This window comes from Melanotaenia boesemani, chromosome 6, assembly GCF_017639745.1.
Source record: "Melanotaenia boesemani isolate fMelBoe1 chromosome 6, fMelBoe1.pri, whole genome shotgun sequence".
Classification (NCBI taxonomy): domain Eukaryota; kingdom Metazoa; phylum Chordata; class Actinopteri; order Atheriniformes; family Melanotaeniidae; genus Melanotaenia; species Melanotaenia boesemani.
The window spans coordinates 35,769,101-35,784,226 of record NC_055687.1 but is presented as its reverse complement, the minus strand read 5'-3'; the positions used below and the strand labels follow the sequence as shown (position 1 = coordinate 35,784,226).

The 15,126-nt window shown below is 41.2% G+C and overlaps 1 protein-coding gene across 3 annotated transcripts in view; it reads right to left on the bottom strand.

Moving 5' to 3' along the window:
• ascc3 (activating signal cointegrator 1 complex subunit 3) overlaps positions 1-15,126 on the bottom strand; it is a 193,878-nt gene that overhangs the window by 24,896 nt on the left and 153,856 nt on the right. For all 3 annotated transcript variants that reach the window (XM_041987327.1, XM_041987328.1, XM_041987330.1), the window contains exons 23-30: positions 9,640-9,738; positions 9,387-9,555; positions 4,927-5,147; positions 4,616-4,701; positions 4,288-4,454; positions 3,716-3,861; positions 827-947; positions 605-747 (exon numbers count right to left, since the gene is read on the bottom strand). In XM_041987327.1, the coding sequence (XP_041843261.1) occupies positions 605-747; positions 827-947; positions 3,716-3,861; positions 4,288-4,454; positions 4,616-4,701; positions 4,927-5,147; positions 9,387-9,555; positions 9,640-9,738 (1,152 nt within the window). The remainder of the gene's footprint in view (positions 1-604; positions 748-826; positions 948-3,715; positions 3,862-4,287; positions 4,455-4,615; positions 4,702-4,926; positions 5,148-9,386; positions 9,556-9,639; positions 9,739-15,126) is intronic.

The window sequence follows — 15,126 nt, the reverse complement described above, 5'->3', positions numbered from 1 at the left end:
AACCAGCCCAGAACTTTTAACCAAACTTATTCTACATTAAAAAGATTATTTCCAAGTGGAAAACAATAAAGACTGATTATCTTCCAGAGTGGACGTCCCAGCCAGTTCAGACCAAGAAACAACCCAGGAGCTCCAACTCAGACTCTCCAGGCCTCAGTCGGCATGTTACATCTTAAAGTTCATGACTGTCCAGTTAGAAAAAGGCTGAACCCGTTCGGCTTGTTTAGAAGGGTTGCAGGAGAAAGTCTCTTCTCTCTAAAAGAACATGGCAGCACAGCTTAGGCTGGCAAAGCTGCATCTGAACAGAACGGCTTTAGGAAAGTTCCTGTATTAGAGCTTTGCTCAGATGTTCGCTGACTGAATGAAGCCGTTATTTATGTCAGGTCCAGTCACACAGGAAGCATTCAGCTGGATTATCATTCAGCAGTTTCACTGAGGAGACGGAAATGATCGACTGATCTGTAGAGCTGCTTGTGCAGGAAACATAATGGTTAAAAAGTGGTTGGAAGGCTAGATGGTCCTTTTTTTCCTCAGGGTTTCTCTTTAAACACAACCTGTCTGAAACAGACGGAGCTCCTCCTGTGCAGACGGGGTGTTGACAAACCTCTCTCTCATCCTGGTGCAGCCACTGTTTAGGGTTGTCCTCTGTAGCCAGATAGGCGATGAGGTCCAGGGCAGTGAGGCGGGTTTGCCTTCTGGACGACACAAAAATCAGCACCGGCTTGGCGGGTGAGTGACTTCGTATCGCTGCAGAGTTAAAAACAGCGCGATGAGTCGCTGGGAGACGTCTCCATCCTGTAAAACTAACGAGGATGTGGGGCTGTACCTTGGAAGGTGGGCTTGTTCATGCTGGCCATGCGGGGGCAGTAGTGCTGTCCTGGAAAACCATGGATGTGAACTTCCAGCGGGACAGGACGCACAGATGGACGGAAGTTAAACAAACCCACCTGTTGGTCAAAGCAGAGGAGGGTAGAGAGACAGAAAAGGGAGGAGAGAGAGAGGGAGATTAAATGTGAGCAGCTGGTAACATGAAGCTCCATCTGTCTGCAGAGCGAACAGCCTGTCACTGGTCTCAACTGGTTTCTAATGGATGCTGCTAAACTCTATTAGACTCTATTGGACTCTATAGGATTTTAGTGGACTCTTGGGGACTTTGCTGGACTATGCTGAACTCTAGTTGACTCTGGTAGACTCTATTGGATTCTGCTAGTCTCTAGTGGACTCTAGTGGATATCTGGTGGACTCTGCTGGTCTCTAGTGGACTCTGGTGGATTATGCTGGACTCTGCTGATCTCTAGTGGACTCTGGTGGATATCTGGTGGACTATGCTGGTCTCTAGTGGACGCTGTGTGTACTGTGTGATGGGCTGTATGAACAAACACAAGGTAAAGTGTGGGCAGGGTTAAAAGAAAACACGATCCTGGGACCTGAACATGTTCTGGAAGACTGGGATTTAAAGGGGTTTAAATAAGAAATAGCAATCTTAGCTTGGAGTTTTGAGGGTTAAGGGGGTAATTAGTCTGTTATCCAAGAAGTTCCTCTAACCAGCTCAAGTTCTGATTGGTTAGTAAAGCGGCATTCCTCTTACACCATTGGTAGATGGAATTAGCGGATTCTAACAGGATGATTAAATCTTTCTTACTGGGTGCCTGGGTGATTCAAGCCCTATGTGGGTTTTTTTCTTCCATCTTCTACAGCCACTTTAACAGCCAAGACCACGGACCGTGCAAAGATCCATGTTAGCAGCTCCGTCCCAGAAGCAGCAGCCAGCCACACAGATTAATGGATGGCAGACATCCAGCTGGGTGTGCCAGCACCGTCTCTTTATAGCTGAAAGCTAATGTTAAACTACAGAAGTCTGAACTGTGTCTGAAACACAATTAACCCCCACCGACAGAATCTGACTGTATTTACATCTGTAGTTATGAAGTAAAGCAGTTTAAAATGAATGATATGAAGGTAACCATTCATATATGGGACAGCAGATAATCCCACTGACCCGCTCAGACCCAACATCTGAGGGTTTAAACACAAATCTTTTAGGTTTCTGGAGAAACTGAAAACATGAGACAATAAAAAACTTCAGCCTAAAATTTATTTTTTCCCAACAAGGCCAGGTCACAGAGGCAACAGGTTCAGGGAGGAAGCCCAGACAAAAATAAACCCACAGTCCACTTTATCAGGTTCAACTTCCTGTTAACACTAACATGTAACCAGCCAATCACATGGTAGCATGCAGTCAAGTAGACATGGCAAAGATAACTTAACCGGTTCAAACTGAGCATCAGAATGAGGAAGAAAGAGGATTTAAGTGACTGAACATGGCATGGTTGTTGGTCTAAGTATTTACTTGGATTTTCACACACAAGCATCTCTAGGGTTTCTAGAGAATGGTTTGAAGAAGAGAAAATATCCAGCGAGCAGCAGTTGTCTGGACCAGGATGTCTTGGTGATGTCAGAGGACAATGGGTAGAATGGACAGAGACGATAGGACATAGGACATTACCGTCAATCTAAGCTCTCTGATTGGTGGAAAGTCTGACAGGAAGTGGCTTCATCATCATGTCCAGGTCTAAATAGAGGTCTCTTAGCAACATTGTAGTGATGGTGATCTTTTTATGATGAAATGTGATAAATAATGCTGTTATCATGGACCACAGTGGAGCATCTTCTGATGCTACTTCTAGCAGGATAATCACAAAGCTCAGATCATCTCCACCTGCTTTCTAGAACATGACAATGAGCTCACTGTACTCCAATGGCCTCCACAGCCACCAGAAACAGGACTAGTTTTCTCAGTTACTGTGTTGCCATGACAACATTAACCAGTCGGTGTACTTAAATCTTTTTTTTAATAAAATGAAACAGAAATTGTCATTTCTGGCAGTTCTGTTATTCCAGATAGTGATGGTGAGTGCAGTAGTCCAGACTAGCTTTGTCCATATGACAGCTAGCTAACGTAAAGTCGAACCTTCCGGCTAACGTCTATGAATTTGTTTTCCACCTGTTCATCACCTGCAGACTGGACCAATCCAGCTCTCTGTGCTTTGGTTTGGACCAGTCCTCTGTTCAGCTCCTTCCTCTCTTTCTGAGCTGCTGTGTATTCATGCTCCAGCAGAAACACAAGCTCTCACATGATTTCACCCACTCACAGGACAAAACGTAAACCTAGAAGAGTCTTTTCTGTAGTGGGTCCCAGACTCTAGAACAACCTGATCATTAATGTTAGCTCTGCACCAGCAATAGATCGTTTTAAGTCTCTACTAAGAGTTAAATTTTATGGACACAAGTTGACCTAAACATTTGTTTTTTTGAATCTGTTTTATCTTCTTGTTAATTGTTTTATTGCATAACTGTTTTATATTTTATTTAAATTTAAATTTAAATTTAAATCTGCAGCAACGTGTCTGACGCAATCAGGTCAAAACGGAGCAAAATCTCTGATGATTGTTTCCAACACCTTATTGAATCTCTCACACCAAGAATTAATGCAGTTCTGGAGGAAAAAGGGGGTCAAACACGGTACTAGAAGGTGTAGATGATAACGTGGAAGGTAGGTCTGTCATAATCAGTTATTATCCGGTATCTGTTTTTAGAGGAAATGTTTAAGAAATATAAAATCTAATAAAAGCAATCTGGCTTTTCCACATCAAGAGTGGAAGAGTTAGAAGGTGAGCCACGTCTCAGCAGGTAGAGGTGATGTTCTGGTCCTGACCTGTCCGATACCCAGCCAGTCAGCCAGATCCCGAGCGTTGGCCAGAGCCGTGGACAGACCTACGACTCGGACAGTCTTAGAGGTGTGAGAAGAGATGAAGTTGGTCCTGGAAACGATGACTTCCAACACGGGACCTCTGTCCTCACCTGGAAACACACAGGCCACGGTTACATAGTGTTTGTAATTTGGAATTAATTATTCAGAATTAAATAATTGAGAATTAAAGTTTTCTCATTCCTGTTTACATGGAAATAGTAATTCCAAATTGAGGTTTACATGGAAAACACGTTTAATCGTCTTTATTTAATTCTGCTTTAGATCTGGGGGTTTGGAAGGGTTCAGATTGGATGTGGACGTGGCGTACTAACATCTACGGGAAGAAAACAAACTGCAGTTCCTGATTCTTTTCGTTGCGTCTACAACATGGAAGACCACATAATAATAATAACATAATAATAGTTTTGAAGCATCTCGACACCAGCCTCCTGCTTCACTTTGGTCAGCTGAGGAGGAGAAAGAAGGTAGAGTCAGCATGGTGCGCCAACATAAGACAGAAGCTGGAGGCCGCTCACCCAGCAGGTGGATCTCATCAATGATGAGGATGGCCACTTTCTGAACGTAGTTCCGGTTCTGCCAGCTCCGGCTCACGCCGTCCCACTTCTCTGGCGTGGTGACAATCAGGTCAGCCTGGGTGATGGCTCTCATGTCCGGGGTCACGTCACCTGTCAGCTCCACCACCCTTCACACAGAAACATGTTGGTCACTAAATAAAAGCTCCATTCAATGAAAAACCTTCATGAGAGGCAAGGCAGTTCATTTGTAAAGCACAACTCAACGACAGAGTGCTATCAGCAGGAGTCAGACCAGCTGACCGCTCTGGGAGGTTCTGCTTTCTCTTACTTCTTTCCCAGTTTCTCCTCAACACGGACCTTCCAGTCCTCCATTCTCTCCCTCACCAGAGCTTTTAGTGGAGCAATGTACACCACCTAAACACGCAGCAGATAAAATATGAATAATAATCACAGAAGATGCTAAATGTGGGAAAAAGGAAATTACATCCCAACTATTGAGCCTTTAAACAGTAAAGATCTGTAGAAAAAGCTACACATCAGGCCAACTGTAAACACCCAATAACCAGTATAAACCAGTTTAAACCAGTATGAAGCAGCTTTAAATCCAGCAGCAACCCAGGAGCACCCAACAGGTCGGACCTTAGAGGACGGATACTTGTTGAAGACCCGGAACATGGCCATCTCTGCTGCGATGGTTTTCCCGGAACCCGTTGGCGCCCCCAGCAGGACGTTGGTGTCGGTGTGGTACAGCGTGTGGAAGATCTGAGTCTGGATGGGGTTGAAGTGGGTGAACTGGTACAGGCTCTCAAACTCCCGGTTCCCCAGGGCCGTCACTGGTAACGGCTGCAAGTCCAGAAGCTCTGAGGTAGAGAGACGAAAACAGACCATCAGAGAAACTGGTGGGATACTGGTGAGATACAGGTGGGAAACTGGTGGGATACTGGTGAGAAACTGGTGGGATACTGGTGAGAACCTAGTAGGATACTGGTGAGATACCAGTGAAATACTGGTGGGATACTGGTGGAATACTGGTGAGAAACTGGTGGGATACTGGTGAGATACAGGTGGAATACTGGTGAGAAACTGCTGGGATACTGGTGAGAAACTGGTAGGATACCGGTGGAATACTGGTGAGAAACTGCTGGGATACTGGTGAAATACTGGTGAGAAACTGGTGGGATACTGGCGAGAAATTGGTGGGATACTGGTGAGAAACTGGTGGAATACTGGTGAGAAACTGGTGGGATACTGGTGAGAAACTGGTGGGATACTGGTGAGAATCCAGTGGAATACTGGTGAGAAACTGGTGGGATACTGATGAGAAACTGGTGGGATACTGGTGAGAATCCAGTGGAATACTGGTGAGAAACTGGTGGGATACTGATGAGAAACTGGTGGGATACTGGTGAGAATCCAGTGGAATACTGGTGAGAAACTGACGGGATACTGGTGGAATACTGGTGAGAAACTGGTGGGATACTGGTGAGAATCCAGTGGAATACTGGTGAGAAACTGACGGGATACTGGTGGAATACTGGTGAGAAACTGGTGGGATACTGGTGAGAATCCAGTGGAATACTGGTGAGAAACTGACGGGATACTGGTGGGATACTGATGAGAAACTGGTGGGATACTGGTGAGAATCCAGTGGAATACTGGTGAGAAACTGGCGGGATACTGGTGAGAAACTGGTGGGATACTGGTGGGATACTGGTGGAATACTGGTGGGATACTGGTGAGAAACTGGGGGGATACTGGTGAAATACGGGTAATCATCAACTATAAACCTCTTAAAACAGTTGGTTAACTCTGAGGACTGAAACTTTAACCCTTAAACCTCAAAACCACATTTCACCATTTTTTGTCCACCTGTTTTCTTTTTCTAACCCAGTCTGTAGCAGCTGGAGTTTTAATCCCAGTCAGCAGCAGTCATGATGTTTCCAGCCTCAGCTTTCAGATTCTGAGGTTAAAATGATGTAAAATGAATGTATGAATAGATATAGCAGCATAAAGGCCGACCAGAAGAAGAAAGCAGAATTTATTACTAACAGAACTTTGTAGAAATAACACACAGATCAACAGTGACCAAACCTTTTCTCATCTGCACATCATCTAAACCAACTCCAGCTCAGCTGCTTTGTGGCGCCACCGTGCATAAGAAACGTCTTCTTGGCTTTATTCCAGCCATAGAGGAGCATTATTTTTCTTCTTTTCACACACACATAGAACTTTCTGCTCACTGGTTGATCTTTGGCTGCTCCTGATTGGACGTTACCATCAATCTAAGCTCTCTGATTGGTGGAAAGTGTGACAGGAAGTGGCTTCATCATCATCATGTCCAGGTCTAAATAGAGGTCTCTTAGCAACATAGTAGTGATGGTGATGTTTTTATGATGAAATGTGGTAAATAATGCTGTTATCATGGATCATGGTGGATTTGGAGTCTCTGAATAAAACTACATTTAGTGACTGGATTGTAAACCTCCTGGACGGGATAGAAATGCCTGGAAAACTTCCATAGATCACCTAAAGGGTAAAATATCCATCACAATTCACCCCACAGAGCTATACACTACCACTCCTGCAACACTGATGATGATAATACAAGCAATCTAGTGGAGTTTTGGGGTTAAAAACAAATTAAGAATCTTAAATTATGACTAACAACATATCTGTGTAAAATGAAAAATACCTTTTATTATGCTAATTTTTATTTGATCAGAACAGAGACACTATTTTATCGTCATCATTAGCATCATGTACTCTCTGATTTCTGTCGTAATTAATTAGTGAAATGGTCAGCTGGCTACAACCATGTTTGAGTTCTAAAAATAATTTATAACATAACAAAATCAACTTGTTTGTTGTCTTTGTCCTCTAACAAATCCTACCAGAGCCTGCAGCTGCTAAATGTCTCATTGTGTTCATGAGCTCATGTCTGTGATCCAAGGGTTTGATGAGGATCATCATCATGGATCATATTTCCCCAGTTTTATCTTCTCTTCATCGGCTTCCTGTTAAATCCAGAATAGAATTTAAGATGCGTCTCCTCACATATAAAACTTTTAGTGACCAAGATCCATTGGATCTTAAAGAATTTAAAGAGTTCCAGATTTTCCCATCAGATCACTTCACTCTTAAACTGCAGGTTTACTGGTGGTTCCTGGAGGTTCTAAAACTAGAACGGGAGGCAGAACCTTCAGTTATCGGACCCGCTCTGTGGAACCGCTCCCAGTCTGGCTTCAGGAAGCAGACCCCCTCTCTACCTTCAGATCATCTTCAACTTTCCTTCCTGATAAATCTTATAGCAGGTCTGGCTTGGTGACTCTGATCCATCCTCTAGTCCTGCTGCTATAGGCTGAGGCTGCCGGGGGACATCCCAAGATGCACTGGGCTCCTCTCTGCTCGCTTTACTCTCAATGTAGAAACATCTGATGATGTTGCCATTCATTCATGTTTCTCTTCTTCTTTCTCAGCAGGAATCCCTGGATTAGAGTTCTGCTGCTGGTTGACCCCTCTTCCCTGTCCTCTCCACCCCCAACGGGTCTAAGAAGATGGCCATACGTTTTGGTTCTGGTTCTGATTGATGTTTTGCTTTCTGGTTCTGGTTCTGATTACAATTTCCTCCCTGGTTCTGATTCTGATGGAGGTTTTCCTCCCTGGTTTTGGTTCTGATGGAGGTTTTCCTCTCCACTGTCTCCTCGAGCAGCTCAGGATTGAGGACTGAATCAAAGTCAGGTTGCCAGTCCATGGCAATATAATAAACAGCCTATACTGATTAGTGCTTATTGTCATTTAAAAAGCCCGGATCTTCTCTGAACTGTAGTTTGTCCTGATAGCTGCTGCTGAGTGTGTGTGTTTGTGTGTGTGATCTCTTACTGAGGGGAAATCTGCTTGAAATTAATATCCTGGCTCCTTTTCATCAGTCTGGAGAAGTGAATAAGTGGAATATGGGAAAATTACACGCTTCTGTTCTGAAGTCTGCATGAGGGGGTTGATGTCTCTATGCAGCCTCCATTCAGCTAACAGACGGTCTGAAAGCTGCTGTTTGAAGCAGAACCAGGTTTAGGTTTTTGCTTCTGCCAAAAAAAAAAACAAAAAACAAAAAAACAAAAAACAGGTTTCATAGTTTTTAAAACAAAGACAACAGGACAGCAGCTATGCATGGAACGATCATCTGTTTTTGTAGTCACACAACAGAAGGAATCTAAGCAAACACCAGGGATGCTGGTTGCTTATGATGCTGATAATAAGCTACTGGTGTAGCTACAGCTGCCCTGGGGCAGACTGATGGAAACATGGCCGCCAATCCACACCTGCGGCCTCTCCGATCACCCCCAAACATTAATATCGATATTCATAGACCAACAATGAACAACAACAGATGGCTGGGGGAGTAGGAATCGAACTGCCAACCTTCCAATTATTGGTTGACCCACTCTAACACCTGAGCCAGTGCCACCCCTTATGGTTAAACTCTTTCATGGCTCTTTTTGTGCCGTAGAATATGAAGAACTCTCGTTATTGTCTTGTCTGAAGCGAGCTGGAGACGTCAGTCTGTAGGCACAATGTGAAAATAACAGCAGGAATGTTGCGTCACTGAAAAGTGGAGCTTAAAAGACCAACTGTGTAAGATCTGAGTCGAACATCTTTAAGACTTGTGGTGAGCTAACTTTCTCTACTTAGAAATGAAGTAGAGGAGATCTCAGCTTGCTAAAGATGGCCTGTTCATCTGTTAAACACCAACATCTTGCAGGGTAGCGTTAAAGTTCACATTACATGAAGCTCTGGATCAGTAAGACTGAAAAACAACCAGCTTTTCCTTGTTTACTGCACCGATATTTACCTCGCTGTCATGGAGAAAAACTTTGAGCCAAATCAGCAGTTTATCAGCGCTTCTTCATGATAATTGGCTGTTTAACTTTAGAGTATAGCCGCAGTGTTGTGGTGATTTGTAATGAAATGCTATTTCGACTACATTAATTAAGAAAATAATGATTTAATCTCTTTATCGATATTGTTACTGTATTAAATGGATTATAAATCTCAGTTACTATATATATGACCACATAGCAAATCCCCGTTTAACCCCAGTGTACCAGTATGTGGGGGGTGTCTCTCGGGTAAAATGAGGTTCTGGAAGTTGATGATGCAGACGGCCTCGGCCCCGAGCCAGCGGTCGGACACGGCCTTGATGTAGTACTGGGAGGGCAGCGGCTCAAAGATGGGGATGGTGAAAACAATGTGCTGCGGCTCTCCAGTCACCACCTGGATGAAGAAATGAATCAGAATAGAATCAGTCAAGACCTTCTCTCAGTCCTTGTGTGGTTAAGGTCCAAACCCAAAACTAACCTGCTTCTTCTGCAGAAGGAAGTACTCAGAGTGGTAAATGTGGTCATTGATGGGATCTTCCACCCACAACCACCACGGCTCACCCACTGAGCCATGGACCTGGAACATGGGGAAACATCCAGAATGAGTCATTTTAGTAAATAAATGTATTTATTTTACTTCTTTGTTGTGTTTTGTTTTATGAAGGAGACCAGTGTGTTGTCAGTTGCAACGTTAAATGACGAATAAAAGCCCTGATTGTCCTCTAACAGTGGAACCAGCAGTTTAACCCCTTCCTCAGGAATGGCACCGAACAGAGAAATGAGTCAGGCGTGGTCGGGTTCCTGGGTGCCATCAGGGAGGAGGGCTCATGTGTTGGGACATGTGTCCTGGCTCTGCAGCCGGATCAGAACTAAGCCAGCCGGTGTCCTGTTACCACTCTCCCATGATTAGAGCATGCATTGCTAATCAGACATAAACATTCATCTTCATATTCAGCCCTGCTACAATAGGCTTCCTGTTCCACTCAGATTCCAGGACAAACTTCGGACTAAGCTTCCCATAATCCCCTCCGGCCTGTCTGCCCACCGAGGTGGGACATCCTGGTGAGGCCTGGGGGAGAACGGTGGCTCATAAGAACAGATGGAGATTTCACAGCTAGAATAATAACAAGGTATCGGGGAAGCTGGAAACGAGGTTGTGGACATACCCCTGGTGTGTTTAGGTAGTTATGTTGTATTTGTTTGGTGGTACAGCTGGAAAAGGACACAGAATTTAAAGCTCAACTGTTCCTGGACACGTGAGCAGCTGTTGTCAGTCGTCATGTATAATCTACTCTCCCACCAACCCCCCCCCCCCTTCTGCTGGAAACTCAGACTTTAATATCAGATACAGTAACATACTTTCACAGAACAATTGTTAAATAATCTCTCAAATAATGGACGGTTCAGCTGACAAAAATCCAGACAGGTTAAAGGAAGCTGAATGTAAGTTTCAGTCATTTTTAACACTTAATTCAGATGTTATGAATGGGTGAAATAAATAGCAAATGCAATCATTTCTCTTCTCCTGTTCTCAGGTGGTTATTTGTGTACATGACTGATTTTTTTATTGAGTACAGAAACCTTGAATATAAGTAGGATTCTCTGAAATTCACAGCCAAAAAACACACAATCTTTACCTATTGTCACAGACATTTGGCATACAAAAAGCTAATTAGCTAAAACTAATCAGAGCTAATGAAATAAAAATTAAATTAAAAATACTGTATCAATCCCTGAGGAAAATTGCTACGTGTATTAAGTTTTTTAAATAAATTGACAAAAAATATATAAATAAAATTAATAAAAAATTAATAAATTTATATAAACTACAGCTAACCTCAGATACTATTCTAAAGCTAACCAAAGCTTATGATCTAAAGCTCAACAAACCTAATAAGCTATAGCTAACCACAGACACTAATCTAAAGCTAACAAAGCTAATGATCTTAAGCTCACCAAAATTAATAAACTATAGCTAACAAACCTAATAAGCTATAGCTAACCATAGACACTAATCTAAAGCTAACCAAAGCTAATAAGCTATAGCTAACCATAGACACTAATCTAAAGCTAACCAAAGCTAATAAGCTATAGCTAACCATAGACACTAATCTAAAGCTAACCAAAGCTAATAAGCTATAGCTAACCACAGACACTAATCTAAAGCTAACAAAGTTAATGACCTTAAGCTCACCAAAATTAATTAACTATAGCTAACAAACCTAATAAGCTATAGCTAACCATAGACACTAATCTAAAGCTAACCAAAGCTAATAAGCTATAGCTAACCACAGACACTAATCTAAAGCTAACCAAAGCTAATAAGCTATAGCTAACCATAGACACTAATCTAAAGCTAACCAAAGCTAATAAGCTATAGCTAACCACAGACACTAATCTAAAGCTAACCAAAGCTAATAAGCTATAGCAAATCAAAGCTAACATGTTAAAGCTAATCAAAGCTAACAAATTAAATTTAATAATCCAAAGCTAACCAAAGCTAATAAACAAAATTTTATAATATAGAACTAACCAAAGAAAGTAATCTAAAGCTAAACAACACTACTAAGATATAGCTAACCAGAACTAATAAGCTATATCAAACCAAAGCTAATAGTCCAAAGTAAACCAAAGGTAATAAACTATAGCTAATCAAAGTTAACATGTTAAAGCTAATCAAAGCTAACAAACTAAATTTTATAATCTAGAGCAGTGTGTCTCAATCCAGGTCCTCAGGACCCACTGCCCTGCATGTTTAAGAGGTAAACCTACTTTAACACACCAGAACTGAATGAATGACTTGTTAAAAGACTTGAAAGGAAATTGATGAGGAAGTTCATTAATCTGAATCAGGTGTGTTAAAGTAGGATTAGTCTAAGGCCTGGTACACACATATGGATTTTAGGGCTGTTTTTGTCCTGATTTTGTCTCTTCCCGACCAAGGGTGGCAAATGCCCGATTATCATGAGTCTATTAAGATTTCCCTGTACAATTATCATTTGGTCTGAGGTATGTTACGAGCAGATTTGTCCCGATAATTCGCTCCGAAAAGGGTCGTAGCCGAGAAACAGAAATATTGGACAATATTTACAACCCAATCTCTTCATATGTCTGAGGAAAGCCACGGCTCCTGAATTGTGACAGTGTGGATCGTGACGTGGGACAGAATGTAGCCAATCAGAAAGCGAACTGACTGGGGAACAAGAAAAGATATAAAGTCTGTGTTCATGTCGTCTCCAGTCTGTTATTTTTTTCAGCTCTGGCTTTTTCTGTTAACAATAGTCCCAAGACCACCATCATTCCCTCGTCTTGTATATCCTCTTCCATACCGTGTGTTGTGTTTTCCGGTTGTTGCCATGTTTCTTCTTCTTCGTTTTTTGCCGATTGTTGCTATGGTTCTTCTTCTACACTTTTGTTAGATCACGTTTGGTCATGTGAGATGTCCGGCTCGGAGGACTAGATTGTAGATCAGTTGTGGGACAACATCGTTATGTGGTTCTTCTTCTGTGATGAGATTATCGAAGCACACTACATACAGTACGATCAAAACTGTTTAATGCCTGATTTTTTATCTTTTCATGTGAGGCCTCAAACTGATAAACAATCTCATAAATCCTTAAGTACGTACCAGGCCTAAGCCATGCAGGGCAGGGAGTCCAGAGCAGTGATGCCACAGATTACTTGAAAAAGTAATCTGACCACTGATTACTGATTACTTCTTTAAAAAGTAATCTAGTTACTTTACTGATTACTAAGGTTTAGAAGTAACTAAGTTAGATTACTAGTTACTTTATTAGTTAAAACCCCCCAAACAAAAAAATGACAATCGATTTTTTTTCGCATATACTTTACTGAAAGTGCATTAGTTACGAATGGTGACTTTACAATGTTTTGCAACTTGTAACTTTTAATTGTTTTTCACCTTCTATGAACATAGTCAGTCTCTTATTAACTTTGTAAATCATTCAGTGCTTCTTCCCTACCATCATATACATTAATTCAAATGAATAACAATACAATAAAGCAACATCTCTCGTTAAGCATAAGACAAATCTGCATTATGTTTTACGTTTACACATGAGAAAATAATGAAATAGTAACGGACTTATTAAAAAAAAAAATCAATTCGGTTTGGAATAGGTTCTGATGAGGGAAGTGGAGAGGCGGACCTCCCATCATGCACCAGGGTAATAAGTTTCTATATCATATTTTTTTCTAAAGTCATGTGCAGTGAATGATTTGTGTTTGTCGATTTAAAAAAGGTCAAGTTTCAGCGAAGAAAGGTAGCTGCATGCTTACGAGTACATAAAATTTCTGTACCACCGTTAATGAGAAGGTGTGTTGAGTTAGATAAATACACTTTCGTCCACGGCGCTTGATTTCAAATCATATGTGAAAGGAGTGGGGAGTGCCGAAGTAACGCAGGACGAATATGAAGAGTAACGGTAATTTGATTACATTGTAGGACATCCTAACGCGTTAGATTATATTTTCTTAAAATATGTAGTCAGATTACTGTAACGCGTTACTTTGTAACGCGTTACTGGCATCTCTGGTCCAGAGCACCTAAATTGAGAAATACTGATCTAGAGTCAACCAAAACAAATAATTTAAAGCTAACCCAAGATAATAAATCAAAGATAACCAAAACTAATAAGCTAAACTGACAATGCCAATAAAATGGAGCAAATGCAATCTAAACAGAAATTTAAGTTTACTTTCCAGGAAAGACTCAGTTATGTTAATGTGGTCACTTTTGGTAATAGGGCTGCACGATTCAGAAAAAAGATGTGAATCATGAGTTTTTTGCTCAGAATTGAGTCACGATTCTCTGGCACGCTTTTTTCACAAAATGTCTTTTACACTGAACTCTAACATAACAAAAACAAATACTTAAATGGTCTTTCAGGCAGAGCCGGGTTTTTAAAGTCAAACACACATTGGGCCAAAAAGAAAAAAACTGTAACAAGTTCAGGTCTGGACTGGTTCAACGATATTTAAAAACCTTTTAAAAGGACCTTATTGCACATTAATTAATTAATCGCATGACATGCTGCGATTAATCGCGATTAATTGCATTGTTCCGCGCAAAACGTCTCTTTCCTTTAAAAAAGGCCTACAGCTATAAAAAGAAAATGCAGTAAGTTTTGGTTTACAAACACAACATCAGGGGTCTCCAACCTGCAACTCTGGAGCTGCAAGTGTCTCTCTGGACCTTCCACAATGCCTCTAAATACGTGGCTAAAATATTTTTTTTAAATCTATCTTTCTTGTCATTAGATTAGAAACCATGGACTTTTTTTTCCTTTCTTTTACATCATTTTCCACAAATATCTACATTCCTTAGCAGAAAGTCTGTCTATCCTCTTTTTTTTTATAAAGGTTTTATGTTTTATTTTTATTTTAAAACCTTAAAAATGGAAATAAAAATGTGGTTCTTCAAAAATAACAAACATCCTATGGTGGCTATTCAATAAAAATATATATTAATTTGCCTTTTTGAAAAGTCTCGTAACATTTGTGTCTCTAAAGGAGTTTTATTTAGCTGGCTGTGGGAAAAATGGCTCTTTGGATTGGAAAAGCTGCAGACCTCTGCACTAAACACATAAACAGGTTTAGCAGCAATTTTCAGATAAAATATTTCTTCATTTATATTTATAAAACCAAATATTTATGAAAAAGAAGGAGGAAATGCTCAGGATTTACTAACTAAAAGGTAAAAAAATCAGCAGGATGAATTTAAAGATCTGAAGCTGCTTCCTTCTAAACACAGAAGGAACAATATGTGATGAATATCAGCATCAGGTGAACAGACAGAAAGCAGGATTAGAATCTCACAGCTTCTAGATGGTGAGGAGAGAGAAATATTCACAATATGCACAATAACTTCCATCCACGCACCTTCACTGCTTCATTATCCAGATTTCTGGCCTATAATTTCTCTAAACTTTAATTTTCAGCCTCC